This window comes from Lampris incognitus, chromosome 16 (genome assembly GCF_029633865.1).
Source record: "Lampris incognitus isolate fLamInc1 chromosome 16, fLamInc1.hap2, whole genome shotgun sequence".
NCBI lineage: Eukaryota > Metazoa > Chordata > Actinopteri > Lampriformes > Lampridae > Lampris > Lampris incognitus.
In genome coordinates, this window is record NC_079226.1 from 20,272,607 (window position 1) to 20,292,855 (window position 20,249).

Here is a 20,249-nt window from a genome sequence, read left to right on the forward strand (position 1 = left end):
AGAATGGGGGTATTTGGGTTTTTTTTATAAAGCGTCTCATAAGCACGCACGGACTCATTTGTGGAGAGGGAAATGCGTCTTATTGCTTACAGGCTGCACACAAAACAGTATTTGCACCCACAAGTTTAAGTTTATGTATTTCAATTACATGTAAATGTTCCATCCAATTTGATCACCTGTAAAATATGACATATTTTACATTGGAGTTATGTGATGGAACATTTACATGTAATTGAAATACATAAACTTATGGGTTTAAATACATTTTTTTGAGTGTGTATTCTCACATTTTTCTTCACAATTTTTTTTTAAAAAAAAGGCTACACATTTCATGTCCAAATTCGGTAACGCTTTACAGTAAGTGTAGGTGATAATTGTTGGTTGATAGTCAAGTCAATGTGCTGCACAGACCAGAGCAGGTTGCTAAAATGCAAATACAAGAAACGCCGACATAGACAACAAGGCACATGGCTCGTAGGCACGAATAAACAACATGTGGACACAGGCACAAGCCGGAAATCAGCCACGTCAGGGGTCAAACGCTCCTGAACAAAAGTAAGTTTTGAGCCGGGACTTAAAAAGAGTGGATGGAGGGGTCAGGTCTGATATGGAGGGGGATGCTGTTCCACAGTTTAGGGGCTGCAACTGCAAAGTTAACAAGGTCCTTATAAGTCCTTATAAAATGCTTATTAACATTATCATGTGTTAATAAGAGTATATAAGCGTTAATAATTGCGTCATAAGCACATTTTTCGGCGAGTAGGTGGCGCTTGCAAAATATGCAGACCCTATCTCAATAACCTAGCTCCTTCATATCTTCCCGAGCTCCTTCATATCCACACGCCCTCCCGAACTCTCAGATCCTCTTCTGCTCTCCAACTCACTACACCATCGGTCCGCTTGACTACCATGGGGTCTAGAGCCTTCAGTCATTCTGCCCCCCCCCGCCCCCGCCTATGGACCTCTCTCCCACAAGACATTCACAACATTGACTCTCTCTCAACCTTCAGATCTCATCTCAGAACGCACCTTTTCCAACTGGTATGTTCAGTCTGATCCACGCTTCACTGAGTTTTGGGCAGATGATGATATTATACTATATATACTATCTGTTGTGTTAACTTTTTATTGTCTACCCTGCTTTGTTTTGATTTTATGCTGTGTGATACAGTGCTGCTTGCTTTTTTTTTAACTGTTTGTTCTGTAAGGTGTCCTTGAGTGCTCTGAAACACAAATAAAATGTACTATTATTATTATTATTATTATTATCTTTTCATACTTGTCGTCCAATCTGCATAACATTTTGCAAGCAGCATCTAAGAGTGATTAAAATGATTAAAAGTTATTAAAATAATTTGGATAGTCCACAAAATGCAAAAGTTATGGCTTATAAGGGCCTTGTTATCTATTAACTAATGCTTATTATAGTCTTCCATCCATCCATCCATCCATTATCCAAACCACTTATCCTGTTCTCGGGGTCGCGGGGGTGCAGGAGCCTATCCCAGCAGTCATTGGGGGTCAGGCAGGGACAAGCCGCTTGCCAGGCCATCACAGTTATTTTAGTCTTATTAACACATAATAATGGCGCTGCATGGCAGCTGCCCACTGCTCCTAGCTACACAGCTAGGATGGGTTAAATGCAGAGGAAGAATTGCCCCACGGGGATCAATAAGTAGTAACATAAAATAGATAAATAAAAATAACACTAAATACATGCACTAAATGTAAAGCGTTACAACAAATTCATATCCGGGCCTCGTTTTGAAAGGGCAAGGGCTTCTTTATGTAAAATGACTTGTTGCATTTGAACCATTCAAGTTGAGCGCTTACCCGAGTCTTGAGCTGTTATGTGGGACCCCATCTCCTCTGCCATAGCAGGTCTGACCCCATCCCATGTTTGTATTTTGACAATACTTAACGTATACTCACTCTCACACAGGTATGTTCACCAAGATGCTGAAACTGAGACTTCTCAATGCTGTAGCGCCTGCGTACTTCTTCACAGCTACAGCAGTGACTTTCATTTTGCACTTCGGCTTGTTCATCCCAACAATATTCCCCAACACAGGTCTGTCACTGCGGGGGTCCACCATGCTTCACACTGTCGTTTTCCTTTTCCTGATGCTCAACGCCTTGGGAAACTATATAATGACCGTTAGATATCCTTCAGAAAGTGCAAATGAGACGGTGATTCCTGTATGCTCTCCAGACTGCCCGGACAGAGTGGACGCCCACTACCTCCTCAACGGACGCCACTTCTGCAAACTCTGCAAGAAAGTGATACTCAAGAGAGATCACCACTGCTTTTTCACGGGGAACTGCATCGGCAACAGAAACATGCGATACTTCATTATGTTTTGTATCTACACATCGTGCACCTGTTTGTACTCCTTGGTTCTCGGTGTGGCCTTTCTAACAGTGGAATATTCCATTTCGTTTGAGAACCCATTGACCTTCCTGACCCTCCTACCCATCTCTACTGGTTACTTCTTCATGGGTGAGGTATTTCACATGCTTCAGTCACGATTAATATTAAGAAGAACTGTAGGGCGTCCGAGTGGCGTGGCAATATATCCCGTTACCTACCAACACGGGGCTCGCCGGTTCAAATCCCAGTGTTACCCCTGGCTACAGAAACAATTGGCCGTGTCTGCGGGTGGGAAGCCGGATGTGGGTATGTGTCCTGGTCACTGCGCCTCCTCTGGTCGGTCGAGGCACCTGTTCAGGGGGGAGGGGGAACTGGGGGAATAGCGTGTTCCTCCCATGCGCTACGTCCCCCTGACGAAACTCCTCACTGTCAGGTGAAGAGAAGCGGCTGGTGACTCCACATGTATGGGAGGAGGCATGTGGTAGTCTGCAGCCCTCCCCGGATCGGCAGAGGGGGTGGAGCAGGGACCGGGATGGCTTGGAAGAGTGGGAGAAAACTAGGGAGAAAAAGGCCGCGGGGGGGGGGGGTGTGTGTGGGAGAATTGTATGGGATATACTCACCTACTAATAAATATGTGGAGACCTAATCAGAATGCCCTCTCATCCCCCCCCCCCCAACAGGAGCCACCTCAGGCTTGCAGTTGTTCCTGGTGCTGATGCTGTATGTGTGGCTGGGCATCGGCCTGGTATGTGCGGGTTTCTGTTGCCAGCAGGTCTTGCTGGTGGCCCGGGGACAGACGTGGTGTCAGATGCAACGTGGGCAGCTAGTAGAAAGCCACAACCCATGGAAAACCAACCTTAGGGATGTGTTTGGCACCCGCTGGGCCTTAGGACTCATCCTGCCTGTTCAGACAGCGGAGACATGTTCTGAAGACATGACTGACCATAAACATCACTGAGTGATACGTGATGTTTCCTCTCAACGTCTCCCACCGGTTCACATGCTAAAGATGTAAGAAGTGCTTCGTTGGGCCCATGTGGTGAATGACTCATTAGGAAATGAATGAAACAATATGAAAATTTATGAACTTGTTAGAATTATTAGACTTTATTCTTCGAAGGACAGGAGCCATATAGCCAATGCAAATTTTTTTTCGGCAAATTACATAGTCTATATGTGTTCTTTCCATAGCTTCCTAAAGCAATTTGCTGAAAAAAATAATAATTTAGACGTTTTGCTCATCTGATAGTTTTACTACCATTTACTTAGATTAACAAAGGTGCAATGCCTCTGTAACTTTGCATTTTTGTATATTTGCAGTGGCTTTAGCACCAATGTAGTGTTCAGTGCGGTGCTCAAAGATTGTCATTCGTAAAATGCTGTACTTCCACATAAGTAGGACGGAGTAATATGACATTGAGGAATATTGTGATAGTTTTCATAACGTTATTTGAATTTGACACCAAGGGCTAACAGAAAAGGGAAAACAATACCCACAGCATAAGTAAGTGAAACCGCTTAAAACAGTCCAAAAATTGGGCAAATCTAATGGATTGGGAAAGATTATTCTAGAGACTTGGGGCCAAAACTGCAAAGGCGCGGTCACCTTTTGTTTTGCAGTTGGAGTGAGGGATGGATAAAAGATCGAGGTTTGAGGACCGGAGTGGTCGGGAAGTGGAATGAGGAATGAGAAGATCAGAAATGTAACTGGGGGCAAGATCATGCAGTGTTTTACATGTAATCAATGAGATCATATAAATTATTCTGAATTTCATGGGAAGCCAATGGAGGGATGCAAGAATAGGGTTTAGAGTAGAGGACCTATGGCTTGTTCCAGTTAGTGTTCTATCAGCTGCATTCTGAACCAGCTGTAGACGATTTAAAGTAGCTTGGTTGAGGCCAGAGTAGAGGGAGTTACAGTAATCTAGACGGGAGAAAATGAACGTGTGAATTAATGTTTCGATATCCTTAAAAGACAATATATTTTGATTTTTGCGATATTTCTTAGCTGGGGAAAACAGGATTGGACAAGCTTGGTAACAGCATAAATTGCTAGACTTGAATATTGAAATCGCCACTGATTAGGCTCTCATCAGAATGAGTAACAAGACCTGAGATAAATTCTCCAAATTCTTCAAGAAAGAGTGAGTAGGGGCCAGGAGGTTGATACAGAGGAGAGTCTGTTTGTGGCTGAGGGAGATGGGCCAAGAACAAGAGCCTCAAAAGATTGGTATTTAGATTCAAGTTTAGAAGTCAGATTGATAGATTTATCTATTAAGGCAACACCCCACCTTGTGTATTTGCCCGAGCTACATGGGCGTAAGTATAGTCAGGTGGGGAAGCTTCATTTAAGGGAAGGAAAATATTTGGTTTCAGCCATGTTTCACATAACCCAATCATATCAAAACTATGTTCAAGAATCAGATCATTTATTGGTAAGGCTTTGGTAGACAGTGATCTGATATTTGTGAAACCAAATTTAAGTGTCTTGTTGCAGTTATTAGTAATAGTAGGCAATGTTTAGCGCTATCAATAGATGAAATATCAATTGGAATTAGACACGTTATTAGTTGACAATTTTGAAGACCTATGCTTTTGATAACACTAGATGTTTGGTTCTGTAGATTATTAGGTGCTTCACTGCACATTTCACCACCACCAGTGGTAGTATTATTAGTGGTGATTATTATTACCAGTGTAATTAGGTTATTGTGATTCACACATTCAGGAGATGAGAGTTTAGCAGCAATACAGCAGGGCAGTCTCCATGTTACAGACCAAGCTGTCAGTCTCTGATCTTAAGGGCTCTACCTCTCCGACGTTTTGACGTACAATCAATGATGACCATCCCACTAGTTATCCTGACTGATCATACATCTCCAAGTTTTCCACCTACAAACTTTCCGACCTCCTGTGGGTCCTTGAAAATCCTGTCTTCTCTTGTCACCTCCATCATCCCAACAAGATATTTCCCCTGTACCCAATGACTGACAAGCATCGCTTGAATAATTCAATGTATTCCTTCTTCTTTTCTTCTTTTCAAACCGTCTCGTGTCCTCATTCTCATTTCCAATGTCGCTCTCCAACTCTGACGTCACTTCCCAAGCTTCCATCATGGCCATTTCCAGCTCCAAGTTTTACAGCTACTTCCCGTAAAAGATGTTTTTTTGTTCGTTTTGTTTTTTGTTTTTTTTGCAAAAGAGATTCTATTTTCTCTGCATTTCTGGAGTTTTGTTCTTCATGGGACTTTGCCTTGTAGGACTATTTTGTGTATTCCGGTAAGACCAATAAAAGTGTTAATAACACTCAAGGCAGCTATCCTTCACATTCTTTATCGTTGACCAAGTGTGGGCCTTCATATACACTCACCGGCCACTTTATTAGGCACACCTGTCCAACTGCTCGTTAACGTAAATTTCTAATCAGCCAATCACATGGCAGCAACTCAATGCATTTAGGCATGTAGACATGGTCAAGACGATCTGCTGCAGTTCAAACCGAGCATCAGAACGGGGAAGAAAGGTGATTTAAGTGACTTTGAACGTGGCATGGTTGTTGGTGCCAGACGGGCTGGTCTGAGTATTTCAGAAACTGCTGATCTACTGGGATTTTCACGCACAACCATCTCTAGGGTTTACAGAGAATGGTCCGAAAAAGAGAAAATATCCAGTGAGCGGCAGTTCTGTGGGCGAAAATGCCTTGTTGATGCCAGAGGTCAGAGGAGAATGGCCAGACTGGTTCGAGCTGATAGAAAGGCAACAGTAACTCAAATAACCACTCATTACAACTGAGGTATGCAGAAGAGCATCTCTGAACGCACAACATGTCGAACCTTGAGGCAGATGGGCTACAGCAGCAGAAGACCACACCGGGTGCCACTCCTGTCAGCTAAGAACAGGAAACTGAGGCTACAATTCGCACAGGCTCACCAAAATTGGACAATAGAAGATTGGAAAAACGTTGCCTGGTCTGATGAGTCTCGATTTTTGCTGCGACATTCGGATGGTAGGGTCAGAATTTGGCGTCAACAACATGAAAGCATGGATCCATCCTGCCTTGTATCAATGGTTCAGGCTGGTGGTGGTGGTGTAATGGTGTGGGGGATATTTTCTTGGCACACTTTGGGCCCCTTAGTACCAATTGAACATCGTGTCAACGCCACAGCCTACCTGAGTATTGTTGCTGACCATGTCCATCCCTTTATGACCACAGTGTTCCCATCTTCTGATGGCTACTTCCAGCAGGATAACGCGCCATGTCATAAAGCTCGAATCATCTCAGACTGGTTTCTTGAACATGACAATGAGTTCACTGTACTCAAATGGCCTCCACAGTCACCAGATCTCAATCCAATAGAGCACCTTTGGGATGTGGTGGACCGGGAGATTCGCATCATGGATGTACAGCCGACAAATCTGCAGCAACTGCGTGATACTATCATGTCAATATGGACCAAACTGTCTGAGGAATGTTTCCAGTAACTTGTTGAATCTATGCCACGAAGGATTAAGGCAGTTCTGAAGGCAAAAGGGGGTCCAACCCAGTACTAGCAAGGTGTACCTAATAAAGTGGCCAGTGAGTGTATAAATGATGTAGTGAGCTTGTGAGAATTTAACAAACAGAATCATGTCTCAAAGTTGTCTTCCAACAAAACTGTTTATTGTCAGTTTATTAATTTCAATTCATTATCAATGAAAATGACAATGAATAAAAAAGTACAAAAAAAGGGCACATCACCACATCAGGAAAAATGCTGTTCTCTCGACAGCAATCTACGGTATGAACACTGCACATGATCTTTTTATTACTGTCACGTCGTGGCCTTATGGAACCAGGTCTGGGAGGATGATTTAACTTATCTCTTGTGTTCTATGGCTAGACACCACCGTATAACAAAATGTGTATTGTAGCTAGAATAGGCATACAGGTACAGCCTAGAGTACCTATACCTTACCTTTTTACAGTGTCACACTAATTAATTTATTTACGTAGCATTAACCAAGCAGCCATTTTGCATCTCATTGCTGCCGCATACACACACACACACACACTCCTTACATTGTCCTCTTTCTACAATAGGTCTAGTAGTGATGGATGTAAAATCCAGCCACTGCCATTAAATTTCATAATTTCACAGAGTACACTTCCTTTTAAGTTTTAAAGAAGTTTCAAGTTTTTTTTTTTTTTAAATTCCATTTTTCACATTTAGCGCTCAAATAAGAGAAAGCGATAGCTCCCTAAAACTTGGCTTAAAGTAGACAAAGCACTGATGCACAAATATGGACACATTCAAAGGCACGGGCAACTGGATAAACATTAAAAGCAAATGTGTTTTTTTTTTCCATGAGAAAACAATGTCTGCTTAGAGCTGCGAAACAAACTTACCCTCGAAACAGTAATAATCTTGATGCTAAAGTGCAGAATTGAATGTCAAATTCTGTAAGCAACTATAAGCTTGCATTTCTCTGCCTCATACATTGCAATAAATATTGACCAATGAGCATGCTAGCAATGATCACATGTCAAGGCAAATGTACGGTTATAGCACTTTTACTTGCTACAAGCTTAGATTTCATACTTTCAGGGCACTGATACCATCTATGGAGGAGCTAGCTTTGCCAATAACTGGAAAACTAATAATCCATGGCTCATAATGTACTTGGTATCCTTTAAAATTCTTCACATAGCACTAGTCTTGGCTACCTAGATTATTGCAAAATAAATAAGATGAACATCAACTGCAAAAAAACAAAACATGACTGGATTAACAAGCCCTCTTAATAATCATAATGAGTTATACAACAAGGGCTTCTTCTTTGATGAATAAATCAGATTACACCGTCAGTGTAGTATAGGCAATTCCTGAAATGAAAAAATGCATGTTATATTGAGAGATTATGGTTTAGATTGCTGCTATATGTGAAATGGATATTAATTTTCCCTGTTGATCATAAATGCATCCAGAATGAGCAAATTGAAACATAGGCCACATGTGTCTATTTCACTGAGCTTCCAGTTTGGTCCAAAAAATATTTATGCCAACAGCTTCCCTAAAGCAATCAAATTCAAGACATAAATGAGGAATGAACTCCTACCATCCTTGCATGTGCTGTTAGGCATGCACTAATTGATCGTTCATCGCAAAAGCCATAGCCCTATTGCAAGTGACATTGCTATTTTGAAAACAGCAGAGGCAATAGTAATTTGTTATAGGCAAGGGTTTGAAATGTAAGCATGTTTCTAAAGTCCTCTAGTTAACGGTGGATGTGCTTGAGTTTAATATGCTTGTCACCTCTTCCACTTGTATCTCATACTGGGATGTTCTGAGGCTTTCCGCCCCGTGGCTCCTCTTCAGGCTGTGCTGCAGCCGTGTCCTGTAGGGCGAGCTGGAGCTTAGTCCAGAGCCTGGGATTCCCACTGCTGAGAGCCTCCATCAGCAGAGCCGTCTGCTCCTGGAGCTGCTGCAGCTGGCCCTGGGTGCGCCGGTTCTCCTTGATCAGCTGCTTTGTGCGCAAGGTGATCCCCAGCAGGCCAGACTTGTTGAGAATGTTATAGGTATTGCTGAATCGTTTTTGCTTGTCATCCAAAGAGAGGTCATCAGGGCATATGTTGGTTTCCAACCCTGGGCTAAATTCATGTGAATGGGAGTGTACAGAGACGGTGTCAGTTTCCAGAGAATGAGGCCTGTCAGTAGGTTGGGACAGCTGTGACTGTTGACAGTCAGTTGCTTCGGCTTGGGTGTTTGGTGATTCAAAGTTTGAGATAGTTCTTACTGACATCTGCTCTCCAGGCAGCGGGCTTGGAGTGCTGAAGAGCCTATGGCCATGGTGGTGCCTCCGGTGTTGATGGTCATATCCTGGCGTTGAACCCCGCCTCAAAGCCAAAGATCTTTGTTTCTTTATATTGCTTTCCCCAGGGTGGGGGGCAATTTTAGGATATGACTTAAGAATGGGTATATAGTTCTTTGATTGTCTGGGATTTTCGGAGCCAGTCTTCATGGATCTGCTGTTGCCATTTGATACCATGGCTTGGAGAAGGACCACCTGGGACTGTGGCATCATTTCAAAAGATGAAGGAAAGCCCCACTGCTTTTCAACAGGAACCACAGGATTTGGCTGAAAGAAATTAAATACCTTCATTATCATGCAATAAAATATACAGCATCATATAGCAGAATGGCAAATAATATCTCAGATACTTAATGATACACAAATGCTGTAAACAGAAAAAAAAATGCAGTATAAGAGCAATGGATTGTGTACTTGTTTCCTAATGCCCCCAATTTTCTTGCTTCGCCCTTAGTGCAAATCTCTTCTTTTGCTGGCCCGTCATTGATATTTCTTCCATTGATCACATTTCATAGCAACTCAAATTCCTCTTCCTCTTACCTCTTGTGTTCCTGCCCATTATATAATGTGATCATCACACAAGCCAGTAAAATTTAGAGTTTAGAGGCAATGTATACATTCTTAGTGTGGATTTATTTTACTGTATATTCTGGACAGTTATTTCAATTGGTCTTGAGAAGCAAGCTCTTTGTAAAGAGCTTTTCCTTCAAACATTAGCTATTACAACAAAAATACTGGGGCAGTGAAAAAATAAGTAGAACATTGTTATGACATAAATGTTCTTTATTTCCCAGCTTGCCCCGATTTTAAGGGATATTCCCAAAAATAAAGGGATTTCTTCTGAGAGTAAAAAAAAAAAAAAAAAAAACAAGGATAAAAAAATAATTGGAATTGGCTAGTGTGCAACACTTGTTAACCCAAAGTTAAGGTTAAAGATAGCCAAAGGTAGCAGGGCAGCTTCAAACTAATAGTTTTGAACAAGACAGAGCCCGGTAGAGGTTAACACTGTATGCTGTTTTGTACCTGTTTTACAACAAAGTTGTTCATGATGATCATAGGAGACACACCAGGGTAGGAGCCTCCCATCACAGCCACTTGGGGATTGGTCTGATCCTGGCCTACAGCAAACGTGGTCCTACTTGTGTCTTCAGAGTCAGTCAGGTCAACTGCACTCAAATACCCAGAGCTAGCATCTGATGAGGGCAAGAAAATATTGTTTTCTTTTACCTATAATACCCTGGTCAGAATATTTGAACATGAAACCCATAGCAGAGGTAATCTAAGTCTTGAGGGCTTCTGTAAACAGAAACCATCAACCAGAGAAGAGTGCGCACTACTCAGAACTAAAACCAGGTCAGACCTTATACACTAAATCCTGGTGATAAAAACAAGGATTTAAGAGAAGATAGCCTACATGGGAAGGTGATCTATATCTGTCATCTATATCTCCCCGTTTATTCAAGCATGAATACTTTTTCTAATCAGAGTACTGTACCATATCCAAAACTGCAAAACTCTGCAATACCCAATACAGTCACACTGTTATCTATCATCTGACAGCTGGTGCCACTTATTTCTGAAATAGTCACGGAACATTCTTAAGAAAATACAAAGCATTAAGGTGAGTAAGAAAGCGTAACTGAGACGAACCTGAGAAGCCAGAGTCTCTTTCTGATTCAGGCTTGGATGCTCTTAAGTGTGTTGCCATGGTCATTGGTAGTCTCTTGAGTCCCCTGGGCCTAGTAAAACCGCTCATGGTTGTCTGTTCAGGTAGAATAAGAGGTCATTCGTAAATAGACCATCTTGTCTGTTCACACTGAATGAGAGGTCATTAGTAAACATGCTTGTCAGGCAGCTTGATAGGTCATCAAACAGAACTTGTCTGTTCAGGTCAAATGAGTAGTCATTAGTAAACAAAGACTTGTTTCTTGGGTGACAGCTAGATGAGGTCATTAGTAAACAGACTATCGGAGAGTTAACGGATCTGATGAACGTTAGCCAAGACCTTGAGGAAGAAAATATGTTGAGGTTACCGATTATTAGCAAACGTTCCGGTAACATCTCTCCCACTAGTAGCTAGCTGATGTACAAAACGAGGATTTTTAGCTAGGAAAATTTTAGTCAGTCACACAACATTTAGCATTAGGACCGGCCATATTGGGGGGGGGGGGGACACACACACACACACATAAACACACACACACAAACACACGATACTGGCCACTCCTCCAAAGCGACGTTAGCTCACTGGTGTTAGCTTTTCAAATTTAATTCATCCCGAGGCTGTATCTTCAAAGAGAATTAACCGCATCAACGGATTTTCAGGAAACCTTACCAGGGTGTCGTCGCCGTCGTCGTCGTCGTCTTGAAAAAAAAACATACATCTAACGTAGCATCCAAGATGATGGCAGCGCTGCGCTGTTTACCAGAGCTGGGCCCTACGCCTTTGTCTCCTACTTTACGGCGTGACTAGGCAGCAGCAGTTGCTAAGGAAACTGCGCAGGCTTTTCCCAACGCTCTGATTGGCCCTACGGCGTCACCTCGGTGCCAGCGGCACGCCGTCCAGCAGGTTTGCTGACAGGGGACGTGTGTCAGTCTCACGTCTCAGCCCAATATGCTGTACATCCTATGGTGCGTCCACAGTGTGACGCTATAGTCTCCTCCCGTAGACACTGAACCCGCCCTACACATAGAGAGTTGCCACTTAGTGAAAGTTACTGCTATCTGACACAGCAGAAGCGATGGTTGCAGAGCTTTCCGCACCTCTACAAACAGTGTTTGATTTCTAAATGTTATGCAGCATTGTAGTAGCTGCCCTCAGATCAGCCGCACGATAGTATGGTAGTCTACTTGATTTTGTGGTAGCTGGTGATGCAACTGCAACCACAAAGCATGCAACAGAGCAACTCTGACTCTCCATCTCACCAAGAGCAGGCTACACTCAGTCTCAGACAGAGCTGCTTCATAGGAGTTAATGGGAACAAACTGTACACATGGTCTAATTTGTGTCATTATTGAATTGTTAGCTTAGACGTGGTTTTAATCGATTGAAGCCTCTGAGAGCTTATTTGTATAAAAATCATGATTCTTTTATATAATATGTCTTTCACAGGGTCCAAGTGTGGTCACAAAAATAGTTTCTATCAAGCTCTCTATCTATCTATCTATCTATCTATCTATCTATCTATCTATCTATCTATCTATCTATCTATCTATCTATCTATCTATCTATCTATCTATCTATCTATCTATCTATCTATCTATCTATCTATCTATCTATCTATCTATCTATCTATCTATCGAATTCAAATCAAATTCTGCCTAGGGTCCAAAAATGGCCTAGGCCGGCCCTGTGACCAGCAAGCATTTATTATTTAACAGTCTCTAACAGGGGCTGTAATGTGGGGATGGAGCAGCTGTGCACCATCAGCAGCATCACATGGCCCCCCACGCCAATCAACACTATGGGGCAATCAGCTGTGATGATCTGCTTGAGACATAGAATTAATGAAAGCTGTGAATAAGGATTGCAGTTAGCTAAAACAAGTCAAAAAATGTATTATCAATAACCAAGCTTCTGACCAACCACACAATCCGTGTTTTATCTGCAGTGTTGAGAAGGGTACTTGTAATAGGCTACAGATGTAATACAGATGTAATATGCTACTAGTTACCCCGTTAAAAATGTAATAAGTAACATAATTATTTTAATTACTTCATCAAAGAAATGTAAGTTATTACATTTGATTACTTTTTTATTACTTTTCTAACAAATCGTTAAAACTGAGCTCATCTCATCAGCCGCTTCTCCGGGGTCGGGTCGCGGTGGCAGCAAGCTAAGCAGGGCACTCCAGACGTCCCTCTCCCCAGCAACGCCCTCCAGCTCCTCCTGGGGGATCCCAAGGCGTTCCCAGGCCAGATTGGACATGTAGTCCCTCCAGCGAGTTCTGGGTCTACCCCGGGGTCTCCTCCCAGTTGGATGTGCCCAGAAAACCTGCAAAGGAAGGCGCCCAGCAGGCATCCTAATCAGATGCCCAAACTGCCTCAGCTGGCTCCTTTTGACGCGAAGGAGTAGCGGCTCTACTCCAAGCTCCCTCCGGATGTCCGAGCTCCTCGCCCTATCTCTAAGGCTGAGCCTTTAGAGATAGGGTAAGGACACAGACACCCTACGGAAGAAACTCATTTCAGCCGCTTGTACCCGCGATTTCACCCTTTCGGTCACTACCCAAAGCTCATGACCGTAGGTGAGGGTTGGAATGAAGATTGACTGGTAAATTGAGAGCTTTGCCTTCCGGCTCAGCTCCCTCTTCACCACAACGGTCCAGTACAACGTCCGCATTACTGCTGATGCTGCACCAATCCACCTGTCAATCTCCCCTCCATCCTACCCTCTCTCGTGAACAAGACCCCGAGATACTTGAACTCCTTCACTTCAGGCAACAACTCATCCCCAACTCAGAGGGAGCAATCCACCATTTTCCGGTAGAGAACCATGGCCTCAGACTTGGAGGTGCTGACTCTCATCCCGGCCATTTCACACACAGCTACAAACCGCCCCATTGCGCCCTGGAGGTCGTGTTCTGATGAAGCCAACAAAACCGCATCATCTGCGAAGAGCAGAGATACAATTATGAGGTTATCAAAACGGACACACTCCTCACCTTGTCGGCGCCCTGAGATCCTGTCCATGAATATCACAAACAGAATTGGAGACAAGGGACAACCTTGGCGGAGTCCGACGCCCATGCCCATCGAAAATGTGTTTGACTTTGTGCCGAGAATGCGGACACAGCTCTCATTTTGGTTATACAAGGACCGGATGGCTTGTAGCAACTGCCCCGGTACCCCATACTACCGCAGTGCCCCCCACAGAGTGACCCGGGGTACACGGGGCAGTCTCCAGGCAACACCTGTTTCTCTTGAGATTCCACTGGCAGCCGTTATGTCTGTTACACTTCAGGCGCGTAGCCAGAAATCTGATTGTGGGTGGGTACAGAGAAAAGTCAGATGGGCACAGTCCGTATGTGTATAGCGATATAAAAACAGCAGCAACTGGATGGAGTGTACAAGCTAGAGTGTACAGTGGAATGCTCGCGGTATACATGAAAGAAAGACGAGGAGCTGCTGGTATTTGCGAGATGCACTGCCAATCAAAGTGAAGCTTTCTGACTGGATGGGCAGGAGTGCCAAGTGGGTGGGCGTTGCCCACCTTGTTGCACTTGTGAATACACAGATCTCACAGCTCTGGTTAGACCTTTCAAGTATTCACCCATCTCCTCTTTGTACAGCTCCATTGTAGGAAGAACACCTTCCGGTCTCTTCAGGGGCACAGCCATAGGTCTGCCATAAACAATCTCATGAGGTGTTAAATGAGTATCTCTATGTCTACTGTTTCTCATGGCCATCAAAGCTAAAGGTACACGTGTAACCCAATCTAAACCCATCTCTTAAAATGCTCTGGAAGGCATTAAGTAGTAAACACAACAGCTGAGTAACACCAAAAAATAAGATCGAAGCTAAAATCCTGAATATACTCACATCGACTACATTTGTTTTTTGATAATTTTCATCGGTAACATTCTAAATGTATACTACATATTTAACCAAAGTGTGTATGAATGTACACAGACATCATACAAGTTACATACAATTATACAAGGTACACTTGATATGCTTATCTCCTTGTAATGTCAATTTATCCTCAATTTTAAGTATAATAAATGACTGATAACAATAACACAATGAAAAAATGACCTGTCTCTGTCCTTTTTTTTAAGCCATTGTTGGCCAATGGTTAGCGGGTTTGAAGAGAGAAGGGCTCTTTCAATAAATATCTTTGTCAAAGGGGGAAAACAGCATCAAAAAATCCTCCTCAGCCTCCCAAAGAAGCGCCGGAGACAGCCCTTCTTGGACATGACCTTATTCTCTCCCTTGGCCTCCATCTCCTCTTCATCAGGAGAGGATGTTTCAATAGAGCATAAACCCCTTAAACAGTATTCTTCCATTGGGTCTGGACTGTTAAAGATTCTTTCCTCCTCTTTTTTAACAGGGATTGGTGCTCCGGCCCTAGCCTCCTTCTCTTCATCAGGTGAGGATGTTTCCCCCTTCAAAATGGCGTCTCTCTGCAGAGTGGCATCTCTCTGCAGGGCCTTCACCTGCTGCAGGAGCATGTCTTTGTCCTGGAGGATCGACTCCTTTTCTTGCTCCATAGCCCCCTTGGCAGAGCAAGCAGCCTGTACCTCTTCAGATTTGAGGAGACACTCGCTCTGGAGTATCTCATTCTGACAGAGGAGTTCATTTTGATAAATAAGGAGATGCTCCTTCTCCTCCTGCCACTGCTGGAGGTGTCTATTTAACTCCCCCTCTGCCTGGAGGAGGGCAGCAGCCATATTTTCTTTGCTCTGCTCCCAAAGCTCGGCATCATCAGTGAGGTGTTCCACCCACTCCACCAGAGACTTTATTTTCTCCTTGGCAGCATTTTGTAACTTTTCCGCCTTCAGGGCGGCAGCTCTCTGCAGGACAGCATCTCTCTGCAGGGCCTCCACTTGTCTTTGTCCAGGAGGATCGACTCCTTTTCTCACTCCATGGCTTCCTTGGCAGAATGAGCAGCCTGTGCCTCTTTGGATTTGAGAAGACACTCGGTCTGGAGGGTCTCATTCTGACAGATGATATCCTTCTGATAAATAGATCTCTCCTGGAGAGATCTCTGGAGGTGTGGGGTCCTGTTGAGGATGGCTTGCAAGAGATTTTCCACCTGTGTCATCCTCATCCTCTCCTCTTGCAATTCAGTCGACTTCTTTTCTCGCTCCATGGCCTCCTTGCCCGAAAGAGCAGCATTTGCCTCTTCAGATTTGAGGAGACAGTTGCTTTTGGGGATCTTATTCTGAGAGAAGAGTTCCTCTTTATGAATAGCTCTCTACTGGAGAAATCTCTGGAGGTATGCAGTCTTGTCCATGCACATTTGCAAGAAGTCTTCCACCTCTCTCATCCTCCTCCTGTCCTCTTGCAATGCAGTGGGGTGTATCACCTTACTCCAAGGCCCCTGTTGTCTCCATCTCCTCACTTCCTGTGTTACAGTCGGGGGTCTCTCCATCCTGTTGTCCTCCTCTTCTGTCATTGCACACTGTGATACAGAACAGGATCAGTGAAATTACAACCTTTATCAAAACGTATTTCCTTTTATTTTTGTTACATAATGAGGACAGTGATGTTCACAATGTTTGCTATACAACAGATGGAAAACATCAATGAATATCTGCTTAGAAGGTGCTATGGCATCAGGTATGGGGAAACTAAATTTCCTAAGGTTTTGAATGAATGAATGAATGAATGAATGAATGATTATGAACATGCAGATAAGCAGGATATAACATACAGATAAACCATTGCCAATAATCTGAAGTGATCAACAAATCCACACATCAAACTCAGTGAACAAATCTCTGTATGCATCAGATTATTTGTTGCATGTTCGAAAAGAAGTAGGAGGAAATATACACTTATATTTTCATAAAAAAATAGCTTAACCCAACAGTGGACTGGCATTTAAAAATAAGAAAGTCCACATCTTGCTAAAATACAATTCAAGAAGGCGTCCCGGTAGCGTAGTGGTCTATTCCGTTGCTTACCAACACGGGGATTGCCAGTTCGCATCCCCGTGTTATCTCCGGCTTGGTCGGGCGTCCCTACAGACACAATTGGCACGTGGCTTCCCACCCACGTGCCAATTGTGGGCACAATTTTGCCAATTGTGAGTGGGAAGCTGAATGTGGTGTCCTGGTCGCTGCACTAGCGCCTCCTTTGGTCGGCAGACCAGTGACAGCCCTTAGTTGGTATGCAGATAATGGACTGTCAACAGCAGTGGAACGGTTCACCAGAAACTGCAAAGTTATTTTCCTGCATCTAACATGACCATTTCCATTATTACCACGTGGGGATGAATCAGAGCCTCTGAATAGCACACAGGCTATGCATATCAACATGGCCGAATGGGTCTCCATGTTAACTGTTGGAATAGATTTAATCATTTCAGCGCATGTCAGGCTAACCACATGCATAAAAATCGGGTGTCACTCAACAAGTCAAACAGACTGGCGAATGGATGACATTTGCTGACTAGTGAGCCACTGTGGCAGCAGTGTTGTCAACCAGCACTTGCCACCATCAACATTACTGTTGGCCTAACATGATATTTAATATCCTGTGAATTTACAACTGTATCATTCATAACTGCTTGATTTTCTAGTAACAAAAGATGTGGGATGAGTATTAATCTTAACAATACGACTGGTTACTTCTCCCAAATTTACTGATTACACTGCGGCCGTATCCACGTGCCACTTTTTCTTGCGTAGTGGCCGGGCAGCTTGCTCACATACACAAACTCTACGGCCTGTGTCGTTTAAGAACACAAGGCAAAACAAATACATTAGCCAATATTTTAATATTCAATCTGCTAATCCTAGGACCCCCCCCGCCCCACCATAGTTTTTCATTTATAGTTTTCTTGTCCATTTATTATTTTTATGTCGCTTACTTCAAACTCGGAGAACATCAGTTCCAGATAAAGCCAAGACTGACTGTACCTGCGTGGCATCCAGAAAATGTTCACTACATGGGTCAAGTGCTGATATATAGCTTTGATCAGTTCACCGTTCCTCACCCTGAACCTTCTATTTCTTTTATTACAATATCGCCAGTGCGGAAAAACAAGCTCAGTTCAATATCTTGACCCTCTTCACCATCAGTTTCTCTCTGTCCGACTCCTGCGTCAACCACGAAGCCCTGTAGGTTTTTGTTCTGCATCCTTCTCCATTTTTGTGGCCTTTCAGCATCGCGCGCATGGCACTGTTCCAGAATGGTGGCGAACTCACTCTCACAGCCAAGTTTTGCCATACATTCTGCCGCATTTCCAGGCCCAGTTCCAGAATAACATCACTAAGGGTGCATCTGAACTGAGTGGGGGTGCAGTAGTGGGGGGAGTCCAAAACCTCTAGGGGGTTCAGGGGGCTCCCCTGGAAGAAAATTTGTCAATTTCATCAGCTAAATGCATTAATCTGGTGCACTTTAAGAGGAAAAGAGGCTAGACCTGTGAATAATTCTAATTTACAGTGTATACACATGATACAATGAGTCACAAGGTTTTTGACTTGAAATCTGTTGTTGGGGGCCTTGGGAATATAGGCAAATGAAAATAAACACTTCACACCACACCAATGTATTTGCCAACTGAATACGATGCAGTTTACTTTAAGTCTCTACATAAAACGATAGCTGAGATATTGACGTTCGATTGGCACGACGCTTGATTTTACGCTCAATATTATTATGAGAGTAAAACAATATTTTGGATTCATTCGAAAACTGTAGTGGGACAAATTAAACTGTGGTTGCCCATTAATGAGAAACACTGGGGTGTACTAGCTAGCTGCAGTACACACTGTGCTGGCTGGCACAGCAACAAAAAGTTGTGTGATGCTGATACAGTATCATGCCCGCAGCATACTACCATGTTTTACCAAAATGATTGCTGATGCAGGAACACACCATTGCAGAAAAAACATTATACTTTGACATTTTTTAGTTTGCCTACTCAATTTTACAATTTGACAGTTCTGCAGAGCCACCAAGTTGTGATGTAAACTTCATGGAGTGGGGACCTCCAAGGTGGTGGTGTAGACAGCATAGGGACCACAGATCAGGGGGACACAAGACCCTTATTGGACAGAGATGGTAAAGGTTAAACTAAGCCCCTGATTAATTACCCAGGTTACAGTATGACAGGATTAGATTTTTAATAGATAAACTCACATTCTCACTGATATAATAGCATTGCTTGATAAATAACAACTATAGTTTACTGATAATATAGGCTATGGAAACATGTCATTGTTACACTTGGCGTCTACTTGAATAAGGAGACCGGTGTAGAAAAGTTCAAAAGTTTATTCCACTGAAAACATTCTCGAGGCAACATGTCTGAACACTTCTGCATAACTCCAAATCAACTGTATTCATTAGCTTCCTGTATGATCGATAAAGACGCCACTGTACCTAATTGCAGCTGCAATTGATGATTACTGCCATCTGCTGGCCAACCATAATAAATACAATAGACTGAATGGCATTACTATTACTTACGGAAATTAATGTACTTTCTTATAGAATATAAATGTTAAAAACATGTGAATTCTTACAAGTCCTACATAACCATAAAGATAAAACACAAAAAAGGCCAACAACAGCAATACAACTGCAAAAGTGATATTAAACAACAAAACTGGTTCTTATCCTCATTCAAAAGAGCTGCAGCCTCGTTGAAGTTGAGTTGAATCGTCTTAGCAGTTTCTCCTTCCATTCCCCTGTGAATTTGTTAGTCAGGTCCCTCTCGACTGCAAGCTGGATGAGATGAGCTTTTCTTTTGTGCAGCATGCTCCTTCTGTGGTCACTCAGGACATTCTTCAGTGTTGAGAATGAATTGTCCCATGTTGCTGTCGAAGCCCCAAATGTTAAGCAGCATTTCTGTTACAGTGGGCATAGCTGCCAGAGCCTCACAGCATCTTTGCAAAATGGTCAGTGTTGTCCAGTTTTCATCTGAAGTCTAGTAGCGGTCTCACTTTTTCTCCATCCATGAAACATTCACTCCCTGGGTGTAGGGCGCACAGGGCCTCTACTAGTTGATTATTTCTTTCGCTAAATCTTGCTGACATTTCTCCCACTAGAGCATCCAGGGTACTGAAATACAGCCTTCTGCACTCTGTCTTTTCTCCCACTTCCTGCTACCAGCTGTTGTATCCACAACATAATCTCTCAACTGTGTACTTGCTTCTCTTCGCCATTTCTGTGAAGGGGCTGCAAGCAATTCTGTGCTCTCTCTCTCCCTCTCTTTCTTGAATTTCTCCCAAAGCATGTCAAACTGACTGTTGCATCTCAGTTCCTCCACACACGTGAGGGCACTGTGGACCACTCTGACAGCAGGGGACAGGTCTGTGGCTTGTGCTTGGAGTAGAGTGTTAGGGGGATCCAGCAAA

General features: G+C 43.3%; 2 protein-coding genes across 4 annotated transcripts; one reads left to right on the top strand and one right to left on the bottom strand.

The window, feature by feature from the left end:
* Positions 1-2,094: 2,094 nt before the first annotated feature.
* zdhhc22 (zinc finger DHHC-type palmitoyltransferase 22) lies at positions 2,095-3,329 on the top strand. The gene is made up of 3 exons (XM_056295374.1): positions 2,095-2,176; positions 2,213-2,500; positions 3,052-3,329. The coding sequence occupies exons 1-3, from the start codon at positions 2,095-2,097 to the stop codon at positions 3,327-3,329; spliced, it is 648 nt and encodes a 215-aa protein (XP_056151349.1).
* A 3,685-nt stretch (positions 3,330-7,014) lies between these two features.
* On the bottom strand, positions 7,015-11,814 carry cipca (CLOCK-interacting pacemaker a). Of its 3 annotated transcripts, XM_056296151.1 has the most exons (5): positions 11,555-11,814; positions 10,870-10,981; positions 10,243-10,412; positions 8,664-9,486; positions 7,015-8,233 (listed from the first exon to the last, which is right to left on the bottom strand). In XM_056296151.1, the coding sequence occupies exons 1-4, from the start codon at positions 11,597-11,599 to the stop codon at positions 8,680-8,682; spliced, it is 1,134 nt and encodes a 377-aa protein (XP_056152126.1). In that variant the 5' UTR covers positions 11,600-11,814; the 3' UTR covers positions 7,015-8,233; positions 8,664-8,679. The 3 variants fall into 3 exon arrangements, with proteins under 3 accessions (XP_056152126.1, XP_056152124.1, XP_056152127.1); XM_056296149.1 differs by having other exon boundaries at positions 7,015-9,486; XM_056296152.1 differs by lacking the exon at positions 11,555-11,814 and adding an exon at positions 11,253-11,382 and having other exon boundaries at positions 7,015-9,486.
* Positions 11,815-20,249: the final 8,435 nt, after the last annotated feature.